Raw genomic sequence first — 25,046 nt, 5'->3', positions numbered from 1 at the left:
TTGTTTACCAATACTGAATTCTTAGTAACGGTCTACAAATTGTAACTCTTCTAACTCTTAAATGTTTTCAAGTGTTCCAACATGGAAATCAGAGGCTAGCCAAAGCATTTCACAAAGTGGGTTAGCTGGTGATTCTATGTAGCACTCTAATTTGGACATTGACACAAGTCGTGGCAATCAATGAGCCTATGCATTTCTTTTTTATTATTTTTTTTTATTTCACTAACAAGAAAGATGTCTACTCGAGATAACGTAACATTCATTGAGCATTTGTATCAGGAGTAACTCCAGTGCTGCATCATGTTTTCACTGGGTTCTTTAATCTAAAATAATGCTGGATTTGCATAGGAACAAATGGTCTGTTTTGTGACTCTGTGACCCATCTTGTGTGACTCTCACTCTGCAGAGATTTGCATGGTTTGTAACTACATTATGTACATATTCTGAGTTTATCTTTCACGCAATTGGTCGTAAGAAGACACAGTGGGTTGACTTCTGATCTCTGTGGAAGATAACGACAGTGGTTGAAAAGTTTGTTCAAAGCAGTAATCCTATATGCAAACCTGATCAGTCTGAATGTAATTCGGAATGTGCAACTTTTCACTCACTTTGTAAGATGTTACTTCTCTTCGCTCGTCGTGGTTTTCCTCAAAGAAGTGGCCAAAAGCAAAGGGCCAAAGTTTAATTCTTCAAATTTGGCTCGTGCCTGAAGACCTGAAGCTGTGAAATTGTTTGTAAGTTTTCTAAATCTTGGTAATAAACTTTAAAAAAAGAATTTTAAAGATGTTTGTTGTGTTTTTAATTTTTTTAAAGTTGAAGCCTAGCTTGATGAGAGATACTGTACTAAGATATTCTCAGAAAAAAAAAAGTTATACTGGTAATATTAATTATTTATTATGAACAGTAAACCCACGGTGTCATTCCTTTGTATGGAATCAAAATCAAAGTGCTGAACCTTAATACCAACTCAAAACTGTGCAACATATAACTTGTGGTTACACTGCCTAGGTACTCAAAAGATGTTAGTTAATTCTCTTGAGTATATTACAAACTCAAGTAGTTAAGAAATCTAAACTGAGATGGTATCAAATTAAAGCTGTTCAAAAATATTTTATCAGTTATGAGTGTAAAAGATTCAATTTAGTCATTTTCTATGTAATTTGGGGCATTTTTGAGTTGATACTCTCAATTTATTTAAATACATTTAAAAACATAATTTCGTAGCCCTTCTTCTAGACTGAAGTTCTAAAAGCCTGAGTTTAAAGTTGAGATTCTGCACATTAGAGATATAAACGGATATAATAAATACGCTTTCCTATATATAGAACGAGGTGTAGTATGCTTTAGTCTTGTGAAAATGGTTCTTTTATTTTGAAAAGGAACCGGATGTAGTTTGTGCGATATCAAACTGGGCTGCTCATACGTCATATCCACATCAGTGGTTTTCGCGCACGAACTGAAGTCTGCTGTCAATTTTCTTAAAGTAAGAACAATAATATGATTTATCAATATGTCGTATATTGTTACTTTAATTTAAGACACTAATGTCGTTAGTGCTGTCTCTTGTTTGAACCTTTATATTTTAAACAAATATGTACGGTTACCTGCGGTTAACGTTAGCCAGCTAGCATAGCATAAACGTAACGTATTTTCTGCTCTAGATTGGTTTTCATACCAGCGGTAGTTTTAAGTCTATCCTTATTTATGGTCATTTCTGTTGCCAAAAAGTACTCATCGAACGATAAAAATGCTGTAAAGTAGATTTGCTTGTATCGCACTTGGTTTAAAACAAGGTGTGCCCTGTTCATGCCTTTTGTCTGCTGCTGTTCCAGATTCAATGGTGCTTTGATCAAACTGGTCAGACATTTGTTTGGGGAAATCTTTATTTTAGTCTTTATTTGCTTTGACTACCATAAATTGGTGTGTAAGAAGGACTTTCTATATTTTGCATACAAGAACCAAGAAAGTTTTACCTGTGACTTTTCACCAGTTAATCTGTTCCTGTAGTAAATAAATTTAAACGTGTGTGACAATTTTTATAAGCAGGAACAAAAACATTTTGTGAATGGTTTATTTTACAGTTGTTTTGATCAAGTTATGATCCTGTTACTACCCCTTCAAAATGACCCCAAAAGCTGAATCGGTGCCTCTGCAGGCTTAATCGATTGTTAAATTCGCCCAGTGTCATGTCTCATCTCATCTTTATGTGATTCAGATTCAGAGTGTTTGACACCAGCAGCCATGGCTAATCAGGCAGTAGAAATGATTACAAAGGTTTTGGAGCAGACCGTTAAGGTGGCAGAAGAGCAGGTGGATGCACAGCTGAGCAGGCTGAATGAAATTGATGAAGATGAACTGGAGAGGTTGAAGGAGAGGCGATTGGAGGCACTGAAAAAAGCCCAGAAACAGAAGCAGGTAGGGGGTTTTTTTTGTTGTTTTTTATACACCTGTCGAATTCTCCTTCTATTTTCTCTTATTCTGTTATACAATTGGGGTTCTTTGTTTTTAAGGAGTGGTTGTCCAAGGGCCATGGGGAGTACAGAGAAATCCCCAGTGAGAAGGACTTTTTCAGTGAAGTGAAAGAGAGCAAGAATGTTGTCTGCCACTTCTACAGAAATTCAACCTTCAGGTAAATTCAGTCTCTAAGTGACACAACAGACATATAAAAGAAAAAAAGTATCCCTGCCAACAGAACCAGGACTGCAAAACTAACAAAAAAACATGTGAAAACATAAGTTTACTGTGCTACTACAGTGTTGCTAATAGTGTAATATGAAGTGTTTGACTTTGTCTTTCGGTTTTCTTCATGTAGGTGTAAAATTCTGGACAAACATCTGGCCATCCTGGCTAAAAAGCACGTTGAGACCAAATTCATCAAACTGAATGCAGAAAAGGCCCCATTTCTGTCAGAGAGGCTTCGCATCAAAGTCATCCCAACGCTGGCTTTGCTTATAGATGGAAAGACGAAGGACTACGTGGTTGGCTTCACCGATCTGGGCAACACAGACGAGTTTTCCACAGAGATGCTTGAATGGAGACTTGGATGCACAGAAGTCATTAACTACAGGTGAGAAACAGTGCGCTCCACCTGTAAGACTTTATAGCAGGAGAGTGATGCTGCCATAAACAATTTATTTATGTTTTAACATCCCTTTTTTGTTGTTGTTGTTGTAGTGGTAACCTGATGGAGCCTCCTACAGCGACACAAAAATCTGGTTCAAAGTTCACAAAAGTGGAGAAGAAAACCATCAGAGGGAGAGGTTACGACTCTGACTCAGATTCTGGAGATGACTGAAAACAACGGGCTGGTTGTCTCTCTCTGGGCTACCTCCCAAACAAGTTTAGCAAAAATCCACCTTTAATTGTTTTTCCTTTAATTGACTCACTGATACAACATTTGTTTGTACACTTTTTTTCTCAAATCGGTGAGTTTGTGAAAGCAATTAGCATACCTAAGTTTTTTATTTATAGATGTGTGTTTTGTGATAACATTTAATTGAGTTAAAGGTGCACTACTGAGACCATGTTTTTTCAGTTGTGTACATTACCTTTAAACTGTGTTGGTCTTATGTTAGCCTCAGTGATGCATGTGAGTGCCAACATCAAATGTATTCTGATTTTACTATTATACTTTTTACATGACACAGCCTTGTAGCAAACATTTGAACTAACAAACTTAATAAAATACATTGAAAGTGGCTAATTCTGCTCGTTATAGTTTTGTTTTTTTTTTGCTAATCTGCACATATATAGGCTCCTATCTTAAATTGTTAGTGAAGAACAGCTTGAGCTTCATGTGTCAAGAGTTTTTAGCATGACTCTTTGATCCTGGGCAAAAATCAAAACTAATTTGGATCAGGCTACACGATAAAACCATTAAATGTTGCATGCATGCTGCCTTAGATTGTTGAACATATATCTATTCATGCTGGTATTCCTGCTTTAGGTTTTTTTTCCTAGTTTGCAGAATTTTAAATCATTTTGATGACTTTTTCCACAACAAGCTCAAATAGTAAAATCAAGACAGGATTTTCTGTTTTTAAATGGCATTTATTAACAACTGAATTTCTAACAAATATGACAGCACAACTAAGACTCAATAGCTTTTTGGTCGACAGGCTGAAGCAGGCGACGCACAATCAGCTCTCCTTTGCTGTTGATGTACGTGTCAGCCATGTCCAGCTCGTCAGGAAGCCCGTAGGGAGTTTTCAGAGGCTGTATCCTGTTCCAGCAAGGAAAATAATACAGGTGGGAACCAGGTCAGTCAGACAGTTTGTCTTGAAAACGGCCAGACACATGGCTTTAATTTACACTTATTCAAAGCTACATAAATATAAACCCTTTAATGTTTGTTACTGGGATGTGAAGATCTGCGGTTCTCTGTTTTATACAACCTTAGATGATTCACAAACATTAAAAATGTGCTTCCAGCTTCAGTTGGCCAGTCTTACCTCACGAGGTGTTTGACGAATTTCAGCTGGCTGTTGACCGTAGGTGTATTTTTGTGAATTACAGGCATGTGGGCCTAAAAACAAGAACAAAGTCAGTGTATTGTAAAATCGTACCACCTTAATCTAAATCTAACTTATAAGAAAGTGTAACATAAAAATCTTGTAACAGAAAGACCATCCGTTGTGAGATTTATCTTTATAAAAGCCTTCAAGGACATGTTTACTGTGGGTTTTTCAGACTCTTAAACAGCATTTCTGCCAGATTAATAATAAATAAGTTTATAAACTTATGTTGACAAAAGACAATATTCTTTTTTGACTGAACATTATCATTTCAGTCTTTAAAAACACCCCAGAAGTCCTGATTTAAAAAAATATGTATTTTATCTAATACTTTTATATTAGTCCTGATAAACTGCACTTCATTAAATAAAGGCCTATTCAGTGTTGGCTTTAGATGTAACTCTAGCTTTACCTTTTCAAGGCCAAGGTGTTTCACCATCTCCTTCTCCCAGTACGGCCGTCTCATCACACTTCGGACTCGGGTCACTATGTGGAGTTTGTGAGGTTGGTCTGGATCGCCACCATATTTTTCATGTTGTTTAGATGCCTCTACAAAAAGCTGTCAAAAATAAAAAAATAAAAATTACTAAATTGATCATGGGCAACAAAAAAAAGAGAAAACACACAACCCTTCCTCGTTTCCATGACTGATTTATGAATAAGGCTGCCTAAGCTGTGCTCTGTTTTTGTACATGCAGCTATTTGATGAGTCAAGTGTTTCAAATTAGTTTATAATTTTAAATAACATTCAACTCACACACAGACACACAGATTCTTACCTCCTTTGGGATTCTTGCTTTGAAAAACCTGCTGCGTGCCGACACGAACCACCCACAAGGTGACAAAATGGTCGCTCCTTTGAGGGTCTAGGACAAATGTAAAGCATAATATTACACCACAGGCAAATGGGCAGGTTTGTTTTCTGATACAGATCATAGCTGTCTGTCATGTGTCAACTCAAACACCAGTTCGTGAACTGGCTTTGGGAGCTTTTTTATTCCTGAATGATTCACAAGTCAGAGCTCTGTGGCTTAACAAACAAACAAAAAATATTCTTCTCAAAAATGGTCAACTACTGACCTGAAAATAAGTATAAAAAAAGAAAGTCCAATGAGAAACTTAGAAAATTTTTCAGAAAGCCCGCAGCCTGTTATTCAAGAAAGATCACAAGATAGTTTGGGTCCTTGAAAGCAAAATATAAAGAAATTAGGAATGCTCCAAAATAGTTACACAGTACTATAAGTCTTAGAAACACAAAATTATTAGTTCGTATAGATTTCTTATGTTTTAATAATCACACAGCAAAACAAAGCTGCACAAAAAGAATGTGCTGAAACAATGAGTCAGGAACTTAAAGTTTTATACAGCTAACATATCTGATTAGTAAACTTGGATGCCAAGTCTGAAAAATTAAAGAATATAAAGTAATGTGCTTACCTTTACGGACAGAATGCTCAAACTGTGACCAAAACCAGACATGTTGAATTTCTGGCCCACAAACAGCAGAATCTGCTCCAAGTACAAAACCTACGTCAAGGTTACAGAGCAGCTAACTGATAAATAAAAAAGTAGGTCGAGCTTAACTTAATGTTATCAACAAAGAGTGAGTTTATATAAAAGATTCACAAAAACCTCAACTAAGGCATTTCTCTTAAAAAGAAGAATAACATCCGAACAGAGGAATCACATTTGTCCTCAGTTTCTTTTCGTTCTAACCGGAAACATGGGAAGGAGTAACATCTAAATTGCTCCGATGTGCAACTATGTCTGTACAAGTATTTACCACGATTTTTTTTTACCTTATTTAATCTTTAAAAAAAAACTTCAAGTATCACATTAATAATTAAAATTATTATAAATACATAGCTACACATTATTTAATTCATTTTTACTCAAATTACACCTATCTACAACAAAACAGTAACATTTTATGTTTCTCCGGGTAATATTTTGTTGGTACCCTCAGCCAACTGCGATTTAGGAAGGATAGTCCAACTTTCTTTCGTTGCTTTTACTGTCAGCGGTGACGCATGAAACCACATTAGTAACATAAAATGCGTTAAAATACATGTAATATCCATCAAAATGTCAGAAAACCATGTGTCGGGGATGGAGGCGTCCGCCGTGTCTGTGCTGAAGCGGGCGGTGGAGTTGGACCAGAGCGGGCGGTTCCAGGAGTCCCTGGTCTGCTATCAGGAGGGCATCCAGCTGCTTATAGACGTCCTGAAAGGTACCGTGTGTGTATTAAGTTGAAACGAAACAGCTTAAAAGTCACTAAGCATAATCTGTTATATTTCCCTTGTCTTATGAACAGCTTTGAAAGATGAGTCAAAGAGAGGACACTACAGGGAGAAGATCAAGGGCTACATGGACAGAGCAGAGCAAATCAAAGCTCATGTGAGCCAGATGAAAGAAGGTACTTTAATTAACCTGTGAAAAGATTCAGGACAAAAATATTTAACGTGATAAACTGGGAGTCGACCAGTCTGGGGCTCTCCTTGACCCCTTTGGGTTTGTGGTACCTAATTTTACCCATATAATGGTGAACAAGTGTCCAAGGCATCTGTCTCAAGATTATTCATAGACATTTTATTAGGATTAGTGGCGTGTTTAACAAAATAATAATTTCATTTTGTCACAGTGACTGCCAAACCCCCTAGAATAAGGTGTGCTGAAGATCACTTTTCTCACTAATTTAAATTTTTGCAGCACTTTGTTACTGCTGGTTTGATAAGAGAAATTGGTAGTGATAGTTTACGTAATAACAGACACACACACAACTTTTTTTTGCACTTTTCTTTAATCTCAAAGCAAAGTGTTTTCTTTCTCTTATCTTAAGGGTTTTATTTGTTCACACGCCCAAACAAATTTATGTGAACTAAAGTGACCACAAAGTATATCTGACTGGGTTTTTGAATTTGAGGTAAAACAAGTTAATTCAGACTTTGTACACTTTAAACTTTTGCAGCTCTAGTCATTATGCATCCAACACTAATAACTTAATCCACTGGAGTATTATTATTAATACCTTCTGTAGTTTGAAGGTAGGCTAATGTTTGCCAAATCCCTAGCTCTGTCTCCTAACCCCTAATATTAAACCCCGGCTCCAGTTTTCTATCAGAGACTGAGTTCTCGGGTTGTTTTTTAGTTTAATTCTGCCCTCCTGTTCGGACAGATGGGAAATACCACGAGCAGATAAAAATATCAGACGACGCCACTGGTTACAGTTATGAAGCTCTGTTCAAGCCTTACCTGAGCAGCGCGCTCACAGAGGTCTGGGTGCAGGACCCGTACATACGGCACACGCATCAGGTAAGAGCTCCGTTTCCCTCGCTGTTTTATCCTGTTTCTTTCCTGTGTCTGATTCTTTCATCTTTAGCTTTGTTCACATTAACAGCAGCTGTTTCCTCTTTATTTCAGTTAGTATATTACTTAACTTTTTATTTCAGTATTGTAATCGAAAACTTCAAACATCTACAAGGATTAATTTTACATACTGTGTGTCCAAAATTTGTCTTAACATCTTTCTTATTCAGCCAAATCATTGCTTAATTTGTTTTTGCTTAAAGAAATTAAAAGTTATTCTTACAATAACATATTTTTATCATCTGACCAACATTTTGACTTCATCAGTTAACTTCTGATAAATAGTTACTTGATTAATAGAATTGAGAAAAAAATTGTAAAAGTTAATTACATTTATTATTAAATATTCATTTATTTTTAAGCAAACATGTAAGCATCAACAACTGATTAACTTTTGGTGTCATTTGCATTTCTTCTAGGGATGATAGGCCTTAAATTTTTTTCGTAGTTGTTATAAAGGCCCAAAAGTAGTGTAAATCATTTACATTTAAGTTATTTTTTATGTACTTCATTATTTTTAAACTGCACCTGAATTCATTAGCCTTCTTCAAAACTGCCAAATGTGTCTTTAGTTAGTCATAAAAACTAAAATTAGTTGATTTAATCTAATTGTTCTCATTGGATTTTACACTGTAGCAAAGTTTGATGTAAAGTGAAGAGTTTATTTTGAGATAGATTCTCAAACATGGTTCAAGAACATTTAATTATTATTTTTTTGTATTACAGAGGCATTGCGCACTTGACTGGAGTTAATAATAAGTTTAAAGCTTTAACAGAAAATGTAACTTAACAATAAAACCTTTAGAGTAAACCACTTGTATCTTCCTTCCACCAGCTGTACAACTTCCTCCGTTTCTGTGAGATGCTGCTAAAGTCCGGCTGCAAGGTGAAACAGATCCATCTCCTCACGTCACAGGATGAAGTAGGTGACCCAGACGTCGAAGGCATCTCGTCTGCTGAGTTTGTGCTGTTGTTTCACTGACAGCCGTTGTATCCTGCAGGCTGACAGCAGCCAGCAGAGCAGTGCCCTGTCGGAGCTGAAGGACAGCCTCGGTGCTCAGGGAGTGACTCTGAATCTGCAGTTCTCCTCCACCATCCACGACAGGGAGATCAGGTATTTTATTTGTTTAGATTGTGTTTGTTTTGACATTTTTTAAGACTTACAAGGCTCCATTTGAAGGTTTGACAGTGGTTGGATCATAAAAATCGGAAGAGGGTTGGATTACTTCAAGAAGCCCAAGGTGAGACGGGACCTTCATACAGAGAAATATTCACCCAGTTCAGTTTGGCTTTTCTCAGGTTAAGTTCTGCTTGTCATTGTGTCCCTCAGGGCCGGTTCTCCATCGGATACTGTAACTATGACCTCAGGCAGTGCCACGAGACCTCCGTAGACATTTTCCACACAAAACACACGAAAACTCTATAAGGTTAATAGTTTTTCTCTAACTCAAAAGACCTGGAGACGTTAGCATTGCTTCTACTTTTGCCTTAACAGACGTGTATATTAAGAGCTTTTACACTGGTAAACTCACTGTAAAAAAAATCTTTTCCCCTTAACTTTAAAGGTTCTTTTGGTGCTTCTGTAAATCTGCTTTTGTAATTATGGCTGTAAAAAATAATCAGTTGTAATTTGGGGGGTTTGATGGACTGTTGCTGTTAAAATTTTTAAACATTTATTAAAAGTGCTTTTAATATACCCATTAATCTTTGTTGTGTTTTTACTGCTTCAAATTGTACATATAGTTAAAAAAAGAAAAAAACAAAATAAGAGCTATGCATGGACCAACAACATGACATGTTCTACCTTCATTTAAAGATTATGTACACATTAGAAACACGTGCAACAGACAGACCTGATCTGATAAAGCTACGATAATATCCCAAAAATTATAAAATCAAAAAAGTTAAATGCTGCCAAATCATAAAACCACACTGAATAAGACAAAAAACAGAATAAAAGCCCCATCCTATTGAAGTACAAAAGTTACTTCAGTCTTTTCCTTGAAGTATTTTACTCTGATAGAGGCTGAACCAAAAGGGTTAAAACTCACAGGATGGTGATGGAAAAGGTGTATTTTATCACATTCCTCACATTCATGTAAAACCTTCACTGACATTTAAAGGTTAACAGGAAGACATGAGCTCATAAATTAAAAATAAAACATCAAACTCAATGAAACCTTTTTACCTCTGGATGTGGAGCAACAACAGGAGAATGTGTCGGTGCATTGGGTTGGTTTATTTATTTAAAAAATAAAAATAAAATTTTCAGATTTGTGAACTATTCTGGATTTAATCCAATATGATGCCAATAAATTTTACATTAAAATACAAAGCTCTTTCGAAAAAAAAAAAACGATCCAGATTAAAGAGGGATTCTCCCAAATTTTCCACGTCTGAATGAACAGAAACGCCCATCAGTTCACGCAGCGCCGCGGTCGGATTATCTGTCAGCCTTAATCTGGATATGCACGGTCCTCATCTGGCCACAGAGATGAAGAAATTATAATCCATCAGGAAACCTCAGGAACTGGAGACAATGAAATAATCACTAATATCAGTTCACCTTTGCTTCTCTGCTGTAAACCGCAGTTAAAGGGGAAAAGAAAAGGTAGGAAAAATAGTTTACTTATTCAGACGGCTTCCTTGCAACCTGAAATAATGCATCTAATCTGTAACCTCATTACAGATAATAAAGGTACAAGAAATTCTGAGGCATATTTGTTCCTTTTTGTGCTGACTTGACACAAATCCCAGACTCTGTAGTCCCTGCCGCCTGTTGGCGTGCTGTGTGTCACGCAGATGTCACCTGCTGGATTTATTTTCTCGTGAAAGAGAAGGATTTGTGTGATGGGGGGTGGGGCGGGTGGGGGGTGTCATTAGAGAAGCTGCTCTTGTAATGCACCCAAATGCATCCGTGCAAATGCAAAGGTTTGCTTTTTAAATCCTGCTGCTGTTTGTCTCAACCACTGATCTGATAAGTTCTTCCACTGTACTTCAGTATGTCTCCGCTTTCTGTTTTATTTCATATTTATTAACCTCACTTACCCTTGTTGCACTAGATGTGTAATATTCTGTATTTTTATAACTGCTTGAATACATTTAATGTTTTCAGAATCAGAGGCAGTAAAGTTGCAACACATTATGATTGTACCACCCCCATGTTTCACTGTAGGTACCAAAGCACCTTTAAATTTCTGTAGCCATCTCATTTTTTTGCTTGTTTTTTCCCTTTTTTTGTTTTTTTTCATGCACTGCTCAAACTTTCAGCCTTTTTTATATGATGAAACCATTAAAGAACAGTTTTTATAAGTTAAATCCAGCCATTCAGACAGTCATTTGATTCTAAGTGTTCTGTTTTTCTGTTTTGCTTGAGAAAATGCCTTATATTTATTAACCGAGTGCCATTTATTGTTTTAATTTAGTGTAAAGTTTTTCTACAATAATTATTTTTTAATTATTCTTGTCTTTACATGTTTTTATAAAATATTATCTGCTGTTTAGTTACAATTCACTAAATCAATAAAGTTATTATTAGCTCTGGGATGCCAAACTTCAGGAGCCTTTTATTAAGATGTTTTATGAGCGGATAATTATGCGATCAGTGACGTGTAAAGCTGCAAAAACCTGTGCTGTTTTTAATAGTCGATGACAAAATAAGTGAGATTTTGCTTTGCTCAGGTAGTGAGAGGGATAATTGGCGACTGACCATTTAAGTTTTGAACTATCACAGACACAGACTTCCCTCTCTCACCATCCTGGGGGCGGGTGACCCAGTGTGGCGAATAAACAGTTTTCTTCGAGCCATAATTCCTGTATGCATGTCCTCTTTTCTGCTGGAGCTTTATTTTTTATTTTTTTCCCTCTACTCTCATTTCTGGGCCTAAAATCAGGTTAGCGTTTTATAAGGAGCTTAGCGCAGAGGGCCACAGTGTGCCACTAATGTAATGGAGTATCCCTCCCTCTCTCTCTCTCTCCGTCTCACACACACACACACACATTCTCATCTGTCCTCTTTTCTCTGTGCGTTTGCTCACCCTGCCATGCAGTGACCTTCTCCCTCTGTCTTCACTTCTTTTTCTTGCTGCCCGTCCCCCCCCCCACACACACACACACCCACTCCCTTTCCTCACTTTCCCAGCTCCTTCACACCTGCAGATGTGAGCGACGCAAGTCTGAGTTGAATCATTGGGTCCGGCTGGGAACCCTGCGCAGAGAGGAGGACAGACAGGAGGAAGGGAAGCCGAGCCGCTGGCTTGGTCGTTTGGTGAGTTCACTCCGTTTTTGTGTCTGTGTCTCTTTTCAGGTGAGATTCCCTGGGAGGTTTCTATTGTTGTATGCAGCGTGGGAACATTGTGATTAAGCCTTTGCCGTGGATTGTTATGGCGCTGGCAAATCTCACAAGGATCTCTCTGCAATGTCAATAATCCACTGGATTATGCTCTGTTTCTCTGGAGGTTGTAGCTTGGCTCGGAACAAATCAAAACCCCAATTCACGGGGATTCCAATCCCATTCGTTGTAGGATTTAAAAACATTTTAAGGTTTTCTTGTAGTTTGATACGAATCAGGACCGTTTTTTTTTTTAAAGTGTCACAGGGCAGTCATGTGCCTGTGTCCTTTTAGGAAAGGTGTTCTCCCTGATCCGAGAGGTGCAGTATGGACTTTGTATGTTTGTTCATAGCCTGATATGTCTTGTCTATCAGCCAGCCAGGCAAGATTACGCTCTGTTGACTCCTTGGCTACACAAGCAGAGAGGCACACAGAGCGTGTCTGTATCTGCAGCAGAACTGGGGAGAGTTAAAATATATAATTATATAAAAACAGAGGGAACGAATGACCTACATCTTGCCTCCAGCAATACATCAACCCCATCCTGGACATTTAAAGCGCCTGGGAATGAGTGTGGACCGTTTCTAAACATATAATTTGTTTCGACCATGTAATATCTGCGCAGACTTAAAAGGTGAACTGCTTTCTGTGTCATTGTTGCACATGAACTGAACTGAATGAAGTTCTGATTGTTCAAACATAATTAGTAGTTATTATGGACAGCCATTAGAGTACCGTGACAAAAGACCTTCTGTAGAGGAGCTAAACATGTTCTGTTTGTTTCGTATGTTTTGTGCAGCGTGGTCCATCATGTTCAGAAGCTCGAGCCCCATTCTTCTTTCAACACTAATTATTATTAGGTTGATGAGACTTAAATTAGCTCTTTTCTTTAATATTGATTATATTTTGCTGATCCAAATAGGGTCACACCCCCCACACACTCACACCCCACCTGGTTACAGTAAAGGTTCATTCTGATCCTGATAATGAATCGTATAATAAACCTTTGGACCACACGTCCCTTCTTATTTATAAGAACAAAGCGTACATCACTGCAGTGTTCACACCACTTTGGATGCCTTCTACCATGTGACAACAGCCGTAAAAATGGTATATTTTTACTTTTTATTGATACAGGTGCTTTTGGTTTGGGCGTCCTTCTTTAAAGACACGTTTCTTGCTTTTTATTTTAAAGGGTCCGACTGATGGAGCCTTTCTCTGGAGATAAAGAAGGAAGCACAGAGGACATTGCAGGTGGGACTAGTTGCCATGCAGAAGTTCGTAATCAAAATAAAGGACAATGTTGGTATAATGTGGAAGATATCAGCAGCAGATGAATTAGGCAATATCGCCAAATAATTTCAAGTGTTTGGAGAGGTTATATCTGCCTGATGCTGTGACCTGGATCGGTTTCTGTGTTGGTCTCTGCAGCTCGTAAACACTCCAAGCTCAAATCTCTGAAGACCCGTCTCTTCAGGAGAAGTAAGAAGACAGACGCAGAAGCAAATGCCAAACTCAGCCAGTCAGCCAGCGACATAACTGCAGGAAAGGGACTGGGATCGGATGAAGATTTGGTGTGAGTGGCAGACAGCCTTTCCAGTTGTTCATATCTTTTAGCTGCTCCCCATAACTTCCGTCCTCCCCTGTTTTCAGGAGCTCCCAGGGAACGATGGGAACCCGAGCGTTTTCCCACGAGAGCATCTTCCTGGACGACCAGGTTCTGACAGACGCTGAACCCGCCAGGGTGTTATCTCAGGAGAATGTTCACGGTAAAATCAAAGCTCTGCAGGTACGGCCTTTGTGTTTTCTTCGCACGTTATTCAAAACAGAAGCTCGCTGTGCTTCATTTTAAAGCATCATTCTGTGCTGTGCTGTTATAGATGAAGCTGCAGCTGCAGAAAATGCATTTTGGGCCACCACCTATGGTTCTGCCGGTCAGAAGTCCAGAGGAACTGAGTGGCCATTTAGAGGATTTTCCTTTTCACAGCTCTAACGATGCCTCAAGAGAGGAAACCCTCACAACGGTAATATATCATCCCAGTTACCTGTCACACATATGTAACTAAATACAACTATATTGTAATTCCCTGAGCGTTATGGGTTTTGACATTATTGATTAGGAACTTTTATCAAACATTAGAAAGATGAACATGCTAAGAAATATTTAGGGCACAGATGATTTCTTTGTGGAACTGACTCAAAAAAAAAAAAAAATGGGAGATGATGTTTTCATGTAATGATGGTATATGTTTCTTTGTGAAATGGTGTGTCGTTTGTATTACTTTGACAATTTAATCTGCATAAAAAAAATGTTGGAATGAATTGTTTGAAATCGAAATAGGGAACAAACATCTGTCAGTTTTATTTATATAGCACATTTCAAAACAACGAAAGCTGGCCGAAGTGGTTTCTAATCAAGCAAAATAAGACAACAAAATCTAAAATGAAAAACCTTTTCACAAGAATAAAAGGATAATAAATCAGGATAAAAGCACAACAAGCTACATACGCTACTAAATTCTTAAACTATTAAAAAAAGAATCCTAAACAGAAGTTGGAAATGTAAATTATTTCATAAATTTAGGTTTGGTTACTTTTATGTTTTAATCTGTATCTTTGAAGATGAAGAGAAACTTGTTGGTCGACCTGAGTGTGAATGTTGACAAGACCAGGAATGAAATGGTTTCCTAATCATTTTACACTTTATGTAAATAATAACAACAAAAATCAACATGTATTATCATTTAACAGTTTTTATTTTAAAATTGGGCTAATTTTAGCTTAATGGCAGCTGTATATTTGAAGAAAATGAGAAATGCTATTGCGTCACATTGCCTTTTAATGTTTATTTTAGTTAATGCAAATTGTGTAGAAATGAACAATTTAACAATGTGTTTGATCATAAAGAAGGCCAGCTGATTCTATTTTACAATCCAAATGCATCAACAGATTTAGTGCCTGCAGGCCATTTTAATATCTTTACTTTTTTAACTCTTGTTCTAAAGTTATTTGTGTCTCGTGTGTTGTTACATCCCCACTAAATTATGAAGAGTGGCTTTCAAACTGTGTACTAATATTAAACTGTATTGTCATTTTTTCCAACATAAAACATTTTAATACTTTAAATCAGATAAATGGAAGCTGATTATATTAAAACTTTTATTTTTTTCATTGCTCAGTTATACAGAAACAACCATTTAGTATTCACAAAAACCTACAGTTACATTAAAGCTCATTTAAAATACGGATAAAGAAAAGGATAATACACTATTAACACTTATTAGCAATAGACTTAAAAAGTAAAATAAATAGAAAATAAGCCGCACTAACTTTTTATACAGGGAAGGAAAGGTGGCAGACATATATGACCACAAACCTGGCCTTTCTTGAGAAACTGCTCCGGTCCTAATCTGAAACAACGCCAGAGTTCAATTGAAGTTTTCCAGCCAAGGAATGTCTCGTGTTAATCGTTAACAGAAAACGTAGTTTGTCCCAGAGAGCTGTTAGAAAAAGGCACTCAGCAGTTCCTGTTAGATACTTCACGATTCACTGAAAAATAAGTATAAGATTTAAAAATTTTGGTATATATTTTTTAATTGATCATATTCAATATGACACTAATGTGACTTGGAGTAAATCATTTGTTTATAAACTAAAAAGAAGTGAGCCAACAACTAAGCCTTGTGGCGCTTTCTTAGTTTTGACTATAAACAATAAGGTTTATATGATAAGTGTTAGCTCCCGAAATACATTTTGTGAGCTACAAAATGATTTTTATCTTTTTATCTTTTCAGACATCATCTCAGCCAACCTCTCCTCCAATCTCACCCGTCTCCAAATCTGCACCAACCAAAACTCAACTCTCCGCTCCATTCGTTCCTTTTTCTGTGCCCACCATTTCCACTACATCTGCTGTCGAGCTCCCGTTAGACTTCAGCTCGCCAGCTGAATTCACTCCCTCTTTAAATACCTCAGCCGCACGCCACAGGTTGTCCATCAAACCCAGAAACCAGAGGGCCAGCACTAAGAAGAAACCCCCAGCTGTGGTGAGAAACTCCAGCAGTTTCTTTGCTTTAATGCTTGTGATAACGCAAAACGTCAAAACAGTTACTGATACTTGATATTTGCTTGTGTTTTCAGACTCGGTCTGAGTCTCCTTTGCACATTTTAAAAACCACTGACCAATCTGAGTTTGTGAAAGACCAAGAGGAGCAGCTGGTTGCTCAAGAGGGAGAAGCAGAAGAGGCTGAGAAAGAACAGGGCGACGATTCTCAGCATCTTTCGTTAAAATCTGCAGAACCATCGCCAGTCGAATCAGAGGCAGCACCTAAACTATCCACCCAACAGGAGCACGAGACGGAAGTCTCCCAGATGGTTCGGGTGAAGCCTCCCAGGCGAGTGGGTACAGCTCCCACTAAAAGGCCACACTCATCTTTCATAGAGTCAGAAATAAAGCAAAAACGAGAGGGGGATCTGGAAACACAAGTGATGTCTGACAAGAAGACTGAAGTCTCTCCTGAGCAGCTCTCCACACTCAGCTCGGTGGTGGCATCCAGGCCTTCTTCTGCTCAGCAGCAGCTTCACGGCGAGGAGGAGAACACGAGAGGGATAGAGAGACCACCCCCAGGGTCTGGCTCAGTCCATTTGTCTTTCAGGACTGTCCAAAACCAGGAGGAGGAAAGACCCCAATTAGGCAGTTTCGGAGAACTCTTGGAACAGATGGAAGCCATGAGAAAAACAACGGGGGAACCAGAGGAGAAGGAAAAGGAAGATTTTAAAACTATGCAGCTCAAAGGGAGCCCCTTTGCTGCAGAAAGACTAAAACAAGAGGGATCTCCATCCAGAGGCCCAGCAGTGCTGTGGGACAGAAAAACCAGTTTCAAAAAGGCAGAGTCAGCTAAAAACGTACCTCAAGAAACAGCTGCTGTGGAGTCTGAGGAAACGGAAAGCACATCCAAAGGCTCAGCCATTCTGTGGGACAGAAAAGCCTCCCTGAAAAAAACAGAATCAGCTACACCAGCTAAAAACGTACCCGCAGTAACAGCTACCGCGGAGGCCAAGGAAGTGGAGCTGGTGGATGTGGCAGAGGAAGCAAAGGAGGAGGAGGGAAAAACGGCGTTTGGCGTTAAACTGCGCTCCACGTCTCTGTCACTTAAATTCAGATCTGAGACCTCTACTAACCGCTATTCAAACCTGTCCGATGACCAGGATGACAAAAGGAAAAGACTGGAAACGGGTGACGTTTTACATCGAATGCCTGAAAAGGTGCCAACAAACACAGGGTGTGCTCTCAGACCGAAAGGTGAGTCTATGATCACTTTTAAGTTTCTTCCAGAATTTTTTTTTTTTTTTTTTTTATAAAAACATAACGGCAGAAATGAGACAAAAAGTATCTATAAACATAAAATGCACAGCTTGATAATAAACAGCACAAAATAAGGAGATTTGTTCTTTGTTTATTTCTCCTATAAAAGGAGCCACATTTGTAAGTAAAATGCATTTCTACGTTGAGGAGCAGAGTTGAGCATGTGGATTGTGCTCATGAAAAACTTGCCAAAAGTTCTATGCCAATGCCAGATCGCTTATTCTGCTATTAATTTTTGTTTTGAGCTTCTACTACCCCAGGTGCTGACAATTAGGTGCCTGATTGTTTGCATCTGTGATGCTACAGCGGTCTGAACATTCTTCACTGAACATTCAAGAATGGGATGCCATTCGAGCAGGCGAGGAGAATGAGGACAAAGTGCCAGAAAATGCAGCTTGTTGTGGCTGTGTATGGGTCTTCCACATGCTACCAAGGCCCCTGTTTGTTCAATGAATGAACTGTTAAACTGCCGATACGTCTTGTTTCTTCAGACTCCAACCATCCAATCCAATGAACAGCACCAAACAAGTCAGCATTAGCTGTTTGGCATTGGCAGAGAAGATTTGTCAAATGTTTCATGGGTGCAGTCCACACACTCAACTCTGTTGCTTAACCCATAAATGCATTTTCCTCCCAAATGTTGCACCATTTAAGGGAAAATAAACAGACTTCCCAACAGTATATGATTTACTGTCAAGAAGTATTGTTATAACAAGAAAATAATCAACCACATACAAATTTCTTTACTCTTTGATTAATTTGTGTACTGTGACATGTAGTGGGCCTTCATATTTTTAGTGCCTTGTTGAGTTAAACATTACTTGTTAAACATTAAAACTTGCGCTGCTATATCTTTGAAACAAGACGAGTCCCTCAAGGTAAATAATCAGTTCGGAAAGATAAGACTTACTAACCACAGATGAACTTTGCACTCATTAAAACACCATTCACTTATTTTTGACAGCTCCCCCGAGCACCTCTGACAGACTTGTGTCCCTTCCTTAGATCCAGCCGCATACGGCGGGGCCCTCCCAGTCAAGCATAGCACTTTGCAGGCCGAAAGTCCTCCTGCCGTGTCCACAGAGGTTCAAGTGACTCCTGCAAACAACCAAGAAGCAGAAACTGCTCCCCGGCAGCCTCAGTCTACCCCCCAAGCATCCTCATCAGAGGTGTCCTGGATGAGAATGGCCATGGCAAAGACCAGGAGCCTCCAGCAGCTCTTCACCAGCAGATTTCCAAGAGATTTTACAGGCCTGCAAACCGCTGCACAGCCTAAAAATCAAACAGAAACAACGGCCGGGACTCAGACCCAAACAGTAAAGGTTCAGAAAAGGGCGATCCAACCATCGGTGGATACAGTGAAAGAAGACGTGGTTCAAACTATAAGTCAAGAGCAGGTTGTTAAACCTTCAACAGTGGCAATGCAACAGAAGAAGATACTGGTAGGATCACAGATGTCCAAACAACCAAATGAAAGCCAGTCCCAGACGAACACAGCTCAGACTCCTCCTCAGCCTGCTCAGAGTGTCCCGTGGATAACCCACTCTCCTTTACGCTCTTATTCGCAAAAAGCGAGCACAGCTCAGCCCTCACAGGGGAGTCCATCCCACTCTTTTGCTCAGTCCTACCTTTCCTCAGTCCAACAACAACAACCACTGTCCTGGAGTAATCGAGGTTTCCAGCCTGCCACCAGCCTCAGATCTTCAGCGCAGACCTCAGAGCCTGCAGTGACAGCAGTTCCTGCTCCGGACTCCTTTTTGAACAAAGAGAGTCTGTCTCTGTTATCCAGACGAACAATCTGGTCTGGCTCGGTGGTCGACAGGGCTGCGTTTTTGGAGAAACGAGCAGAGTGGACAGCGCCACCATCGCTCAAAGGGGTTCGTGATACTTTGTGGCAGTATCTTACGCCATCTTTTTCAATACTATTTGACTTCCCGTTTCAAAATCATTCCCATGCTGCATATGCATCAAATTTTAAAATTAAAAACATCAAAAAAAACCCGTCAATTTTGATCATCAGTCTGACTTAAGTCTAGAAAAACTGAACAGGCCACCCTCATAGGTCCATTTTAGAAAAATAAAAACATTTAATTTAATCAAATGTTCAATAAAATATGAGATTTTCTTAAACAGGTATTATATAGATACATTAAGAACAACTAGTATCCTACCTGTTATGGATAGCTTTTTGAATGACCTCTGTTTTGAGAAATATAGTTTAAATATATAAATATGGTTTATAGATTTTTACCTTCAGTCTCAAACATTTCATAACAGTTCACATGAACGCTATTTTGTAAACCTTTACGCTGTTGTTAGTTTTGCATTACATGAATACTCTGGCAGAAATGTTATGACTTTCCTGCAGGTAGTGCTCCGTGCTTGCAAATAATCAGAGAATATTATGTGCCATAAATAACCATGAAATGTGAACTTGGCACCAATGTCCCAGCTTATAAAGCAGTGTTTGCATGAACCGCACTGAAATTTGTGAGACTGAAGTTCTTTTAAGATACCAGAAATCAGCTTAGTTCTTGGCCCAACTAGGAATAGCGATTAGCTCATCAGTTTGGTCAAAATTTAACTGTATTTCCACAAACTGAGGTCAGTAAATAAGAGCAATATGTTCATTCTTTCTTAATAGCAATACAGTTCTTTTAACTTATTCCTAAAAATAAACAAAATATTATATGTTGCTGTTATTGTGTTTTCCATCATTTTAGCCTTCCAAGATATTGCTTTTGTACCCTTTAACATTGCATTTTTCTCAGGGGGAACTGAGGAAACCTCAAACAGAGGTGCAGACCTCAGGTGACACCCTCGTCTGGGCAAAACCTCCAGCTGTGAGCAAAGACACAACGGCAGAGATCAGGCAGGCGATAAAATCTGCAGGTGAGTTAAATCACAAATCACCATATTAATACGTAAATGTGTAGGCACCTCACTGGTGCTGAGTCTGTGGGGTGTTTATTTCCCTCCAGAGTTGAGCCCCATCAGAGTTCTAGAAAAGCCTTGTGAAGACAAATGGCTGAGGAAGAGCGTGGAGTCATCCCCGTCCTCGTCACTCACACGGCCATCGGCGCTGCAGCCTGACAGCAACCAGCCGTCCTGGATGGAGCTGGCCAAGAGGAAGTCAATGGCCTGGAGTGATAAGACCATGGACTGAGAAGGAAAACGAAGCAGCAGCCCAGGAGAATGATCCTTCTTTTATCAAGATAGCGTGTTAAATGCTGGGCGAGGCGTTTTGAAAGTTGTTGATCTAACCTCGTGGTAAATTTTGAAGTCTGTTTTGTTTTCATTGTAAAAAGTTCATGTTTTATTAAGGGACTGAAAGAGGAAAAAGGATACACAGGAATCTGATTCAGAGGAGAGATGTTTATGCTTAATCTGTACGGTGATTCTGTATTTTCCTGCTCTAAACAGTTTACGTTTACCAATAAAATTTCTTATATTGTTTCTTCTTGATAAGCATCTAAATTACATGAAAATAATGAATATAAATAAGAAAGCCAGACCCCCCCCAAAAAAATGAGGTATGTTTAATTTTAACTTTTTTGTGTAATGTGTAAATATAAAAGAAAAACAGGTGTACAGAGAATATTATCTAATTTGAAATTTCAATTTTTAAATTTTAAACAATTGGTTGACCTACAGCACCACCTACAGGTCAGATTTTATTATTGTCACCACATGAACATGATCAGTATAGGGAATAAATCTTAAACTGATTACAGATCATTTTTCAAAGCAAGACAATTGGCCTGATGTCTGTTTACCTGCTTTAGTGTCAGGTTCCTGTTATTGGATCACACACTATAATAGTTTGACGACTGAATACAACAAATCTGTTGTCAGTGTTATGAATACAACCTAAGTTTTAGTAAGTCAAGAAGTATTTTAAGAAAAAAGCCTACATGTTACTGGTGCTTTTTACTTACTCTAAGAACTATTTAGTTGTGCATTTGACACCCTATTTCTTCTGTTTTAGTCAACAAGTTCAGTAAATGACCATGCAGAGCAGATTAAAGCTATAATTAGATCACAAGCGGGTGGCATTTATATTTTTCACTGTATTTAATTCATTTAATTTACACAAGACTTAATTCAAATTGTTCACAAGTAAAACAACATCACAAACAACATTCAATTACTTCTTTGTACATCAGATATTTTGGACTTGTGACAATATAAAAAAACACAAATGTAAATAAATGACAATAATAATTAGGCTCATTTGAATGACCCTGCAATTCTTGACCGTGAACAACCGGCAGCACCATCAATAATTAATGTCGCTCTAATGACATGTCAAAAAGTCTGCTCTGAAATGGATCTGTGCAGGGCGGAGGGGTCGATCGGAGAGCAGAGGACAAACGCCTGCAGTGAGCGTCTTCTCAGCCGTGTTGGAAAATGTCAATATGGCTGGACAAGTTCAAAGCAGCAGCTCTCAACAATAATTTGACCAATTAACACCAATTTATGGGATGTGCTACTGCATGAGGGAAAGGTTCAAACACATTAAGGCTAATTCACTTACATTGTTTCAGACATTTAACATGTAGTCTTAGGTCAAATGTAAACTTTTTCTTCACAAAACTGACGGAAGTTTATCACAGGATGCTCCCTCAGGCAAGTGTCAGCTGGCTCAAAAATAATTAGCATTTCTCTGCTCTAATAGTCTCTATCCAACATGTTTTGTTGTTAAATAATCTAAACATAAAGAAAATTTGTGTTTTTGCTTCTTCTTTTTTTCTAACTAAATCCATCAGATGTTACCCTCAAAACTTTACCTAATAATTATCCATAACAAGATGTACTAAAAACTTGATGCTGTTTGTGCTGCATTGTTAATAATATGACTGTACTGTGGCGAAACACAGCGCATCTTTACGCCTACAAACTCTCTGTTTGGACAATCGGACTTCCGTAGATACGCGCTTCTGCTTTTGAGGTAGGTTTTTGGCCTCGTTTTGCTGAATATTGCAGAAAACAATTCTCAGGTAATTTTTTTTTATATTAGGCTACAACTGATTTCAGTACGATAAAAGTAGTTTTGGTCATATACTTTAAAAAAATTCAAGTTTTAATGCAACTAAATGGTACAACACTGCCACCTGCTGACATAAAATGGTACCTACAGCCTCTCTAAACTTTGATGGAATAATTTACTCTGAAAACTATCACTGTATCTGCTTTGTAGATTATGTCACTGCTTTCAAGATGTATTAGTGACATATTTTTAAGTTTACAACTACTATTAACATAGATCATAACATGTAGTTAGGTGTGTTGTGGATAAATAAGATTCACTGATAAGATACTGATAGGCCCTCTGACCTGTCCTCAGTTTGATGTTGAGTCATATCACTCCTAAAGTGATATGGGCCTCTTGATATGATAAAATTGGTGGCCTTGTTCTTTCTTACTGATAAGCTTGTTTAAAAAATGCTTTACAGTCTTGGGCAGACAGATTCTGCCGTTTGGATCTGTTTCATCCCTGGGATCTTCCTGCTTGACTTTTTTTTTTTTGGAATAAATTGATCAAAATCAGCAAGCTTGGGCTTCCTGTTTCCTTTATCTTTTTGCCATGACAAGGCACAACCTACAGCCTAATGCTTTTTATGTATGCTTGAGGCTATGGAAGAGCAATAGAGATAAAAACAGAGGACTTATCATTACCGGTGAATTTTCCACTTGGAAACTGACATCTTTATCAACGTCATTGCCTTTGCTGCCTGACATGAGCTAGGGTCCAGATTTATCATCTCAGATTGAGTTCAAAGACCACCATAGCCCTCCATCACTGTTTACTTTAAAGAAGCCTTGAGGGGGAATGTCATCCACTTCACAAGGGCCCCTTGTGGCATAGATAACCTAATATTTTCTCTTTTAGACACAAAGAGTTCACAACACTAAGCAAATCTGACCTCCTACACCAGTGGTGTCCAGTCCTGGTCCTGGAAGACTACTATCCTGCATGTTTTAGATGTTTCTCTGCTTTGACATGCCTGATTTGAATAACTGAGTGATTAACAGGCTTCTGCAGAACTTGAAGACCTGCTGAAGAGCAGGGAGACATGCTAAAACATAGAAGATAGTGGTCCTCGAGGACCAGATCTGGACACTACTGCCCTACACTCCCGCCCACACTCTGCCTCTCTTCTCCTCACCACCCCTTCCTCCCATCCCACTCTCTTTTATATTTCACAATACTTTAGAAGGCTCAGTCAGGCTCAGATATGGATGTAGACCACTGAGCTGCAAATGAAGACTCATGTCAGGAATCCTCACTGTTGAAAACATTTAACAAATATTTTTCTGCAACTGTAAAATTTAAATGCTTATACAAGCTGCATAAAAAGCAGCATTTCTTACTGTGTTTCAAGACAAATAGCGTTTGATCCAGAGGATCCCAGATGTGCTCGGCTCACACTAACAGGCAAGATGGTGGAGGTGGCCCCCAGAGGAGCTTGCTTTTGCAAAGGAGGCAATGTTCTCGAGGAAACAGAGCTATAAGCAGCTGTAGTGTGGTAAGACTACATTTGGCACAAATATAATCATGTGTTTGTTTTTTAATAGACATCCTGTGATGACAAAGTGGCCTCTGGGACAGAAATGGTTCTTCATGAAGACGGATTTGAGTTGAGTCCGGCTACAGAACTGGGTCGAGTGTCCCTCACCCCGTTAGAGGACTACTTCAAAGCTACGCCCCTTCTGAGGTCCCATCACCTTGTTTCATCAGTCTACAAACACAGAAGAGTTCAGCTGTCTGTGGCACAGATAACACTTGGCAAGGTGTGATAACGAATCAGCAACACTCGAAAACTTTACATTTGTGTGGGTGTATATTTTCAAATGTTGCTGCTGTTTTAATTAATGCGTGTGAACAGTTTTCACGCCTAATTCCTTCTGTTCTCCTTTGGTTTGTCACGCAAAATCAGTTAAATGTCTTGTGCTTGATCCACGAATGTATTTAAAGTCCAACTTTTTAAACCGAATGATTACATGAACTACAATCTTTGTAAAATATTTTAAGTATTTGCACTACATTAATTGTGCTGTTTAAATATTAACAGACAATAAAATCTTCAAACGTGGTCGTAATGTCGGAGAAAAATATGAACGGAAATTATTTTGATGTGGTTAAAAGCTGAAGAGAAACGATGCAGCTGCATGGCTTAGCAAAGAAGCTCAGCTCTGGGTTCATTGAGTGAGTTTGCAGTGTTTGTCACATCACACATCTTTTATGAAAAGATGACATTTAATCAGTATTTCCTTTACATATATACATGTTAAAGTTCATACTATCTTGAATAACTTGAAACAGGCTCAGCAAAGTCCATCTGCTGATCAAGATCATAAATTTTAAGACTGAAAGTGACACAATCTGTCATAATATGAGGTTCTGTCAGCTGTTTTCAATGGTTCTAACCTGGTACTAAAGTCTCATTCTTCTTTAATGTGTTACTTC

The 25,046-nt window shown here is 38.5% G+C and overlaps 4 protein-coding genes across 5 annotated transcripts; 3 read left to right on the top strand and 1 right to left on the bottom strand.

Annotated features, from left to right (window-relative positions):
* The first annotated feature begins 1,368 nt into the window (after positions 1-1,368).
* On the top strand, positions 1,369-3,703 carry txndc9 (thioredoxin domain containing 9). The gene is made up of 5 exons (XM_017410166.3): positions 1,369-1,483; positions 2,216-2,415; positions 2,511-2,629; positions 2,813-3,067; positions 3,175-3,703. Exons 2-5 carry the CDS (start codon positions 2,242-2,244, stop codon positions 3,293-3,295), a joined length of 669 nt encoding a protein of 222 aa, XP_017265655.1. The 5' UTR covers positions 1,369-1,483; positions 2,216-2,241; the 3' UTR covers positions 3,296-3,703.
* A 326-nt stretch (positions 3,704-4,029) lies between these two features.
* On the bottom strand, positions 4,030-6,258 carry mrpl30 (mitochondrial ribosomal protein L30). Its single transcript, XM_017410204.3, has 5 exons — positions 5,952-6,258; positions 5,294-5,380; positions 4,927-5,073; positions 4,452-4,525; positions 4,030-4,222 (listed from the first exon to the last, which is right to left on the bottom strand). The coding sequence occupies exons 1-5, from the start codon at positions 5,991-5,993 to the stop codon at positions 4,090-4,092; spliced, it is 483 nt and encodes a 160-aa protein (XP_017265693.1). The 5' UTR covers positions 5,994-6,258; the 3' UTR covers positions 4,030-4,089.
* Positions 6,259-6,451: 193 nt separating this feature from the next.
* mitd1 (MIT, microtubule interacting and transport, domain containing 1) lies at positions 6,452-9,584 on the top strand. The gene is made up of 7 exons (XM_017410203.3): positions 6,452-6,744; positions 6,829-6,930; positions 7,690-7,826; positions 8,716-8,802; positions 8,882-8,994; positions 9,061-9,121; positions 9,211-9,584. Exons 1-7 carry the CDS (start codon positions 6,600-6,602, stop codon positions 9,304-9,306), a joined length of 741 nt encoding a protein of 246 aa, XP_017265692.1. The 5' UTR covers positions 6,452-6,599; the 3' UTR covers positions 9,307-9,584.
* Positions 9,585-10,737: 1,153 nt separating this feature from the next.
* cracdla (cracd like a) lies at positions 10,738-21,031 on the top strand. 2 transcript variants are annotated; one of them, XM_017410381.3, is made up of 10 exons: positions 10,738-12,147; positions 13,406-13,464; positions 13,642-13,786; positions 13,864-13,999; positions 14,091-14,234; positions 16,005-16,256; positions 16,351-17,512; positions 18,581-19,452; positions 20,347-20,467; positions 20,557-21,031. In XM_017410381.3, exons 2-10 carry the CDS (start codon positions 13,416-13,418, stop codon positions 20,739-20,741), a joined length of 3,066 nt encoding a protein of 1,021 aa, XP_017265870.1. In that variant the 5' UTR covers positions 10,738-12,147; positions 13,406-13,415; the 3' UTR covers positions 20,742-21,031. The 2 variants fall into 2 exon arrangements, with proteins under 2 accessions (XP_017265870.1, XP_017265871.1); XM_017410382.3 differs by lacking the exon at positions 10,738-12,147 and adding an exon at positions 12,228-13,320.
* The last annotated feature ends 4,015 nt before the right edge of the window (positions 21,032-25,046 follow it).

Source organism: Kryptolebias marmoratus, linkage group LG6 (assembly GCF_001649575.2).
Source record: "Kryptolebias marmoratus isolate JLee-2015 linkage group LG6, ASM164957v2, whole genome shotgun sequence".
NCBI lineage: Eukaryota > Metazoa > Chordata > Actinopteri > Cyprinodontiformes > Rivulidae > Kryptolebias > Kryptolebias marmoratus.
Note: the sequence above shows the minus strand (reverse complement) of the source record. Positions and strands in the feature narration are given on the sequence as shown.

Coding starts and splice junctions, on each gene's coding strand:
- txndc9 (XM_017410166.3), top strand. CDS start 2,242: ATGGCTAATCAGGCAGTAGAAATGATTACAAAGGTTTTGGAGCAGACC. Junction 2,416..2,510: donor AAGCCCAGAAACAGAAGCAG/GTAGGGGGTTTT, acceptor TTTGTTTTTAAG/GAGTGGTTGTCCAAGGGCCA. Junction 3,068..3,174: donor ACAGAAGTCATTAACTACAG/GTGAGAAACAGT, acceptor TTGTTGTTGTAG/TGGTAACCTGATGGAGCCTC.
- mrpl30 (XM_017410204.3), bottom strand. CDS start 5,993: ATGTCTGGTTTTGGTCACAGTTTGAGCATTCTGTCCGTAAAG. Junction 5,074..5,293: donor AAGCAAGAATCCCAAAGGAG/GTAAGAATCTGT, acceptor TATTTTTGACAG/CTTTTTGTAGAGGCATCTAA. Junction 4,223..4,451: donor TTCGTCAAACACCTCGTGAG/GTAAGACTGGCC, acceptor TTGCTGGAACAG/GATACAGCCTCTGAAAACTC.
- mitd1 (XM_017410203.3), top strand. CDS start 6,600: ATGTCAGAAAACCATGTGTCGGGGATGGAGGCGTCCGCCGTGTCTGTG. Junction 7,827..8,715: donor ACATACGGCACACGCATCAG/GTAAGAGCTCCG, acceptor TCCTTCCACCAG/CTGTACAACTTCCTCCGTTT. Junction 9,122..9,210: donor ATTACTTCAAGAAGCCCAAG/GTGAGACGGGAC, acceptor TGTGTCCCTCAG/GGCCGGTTCTCCATCGGATA.
- cracdla (XM_017410381.3), top strand. CDS start 13,416: ATGGAGCCTTTCTCTGGAGATAAAGAAGGAAGCACAGAGGACATTGCA. Junction 13,787..13,863: donor GGATCGGATGAAGATTTGGT/GTGAGTGGCAGA, acceptor CCCTGTTTTCAG/GAGCTCCCAGGGAACGATGG. Junction 19,453..20,346: donor CGCCACCATCGCTCAAAGGG/GTTCGTGATACT, acceptor CATTTTTCTCAG/GGGGAACTGAGGAAACCTCA.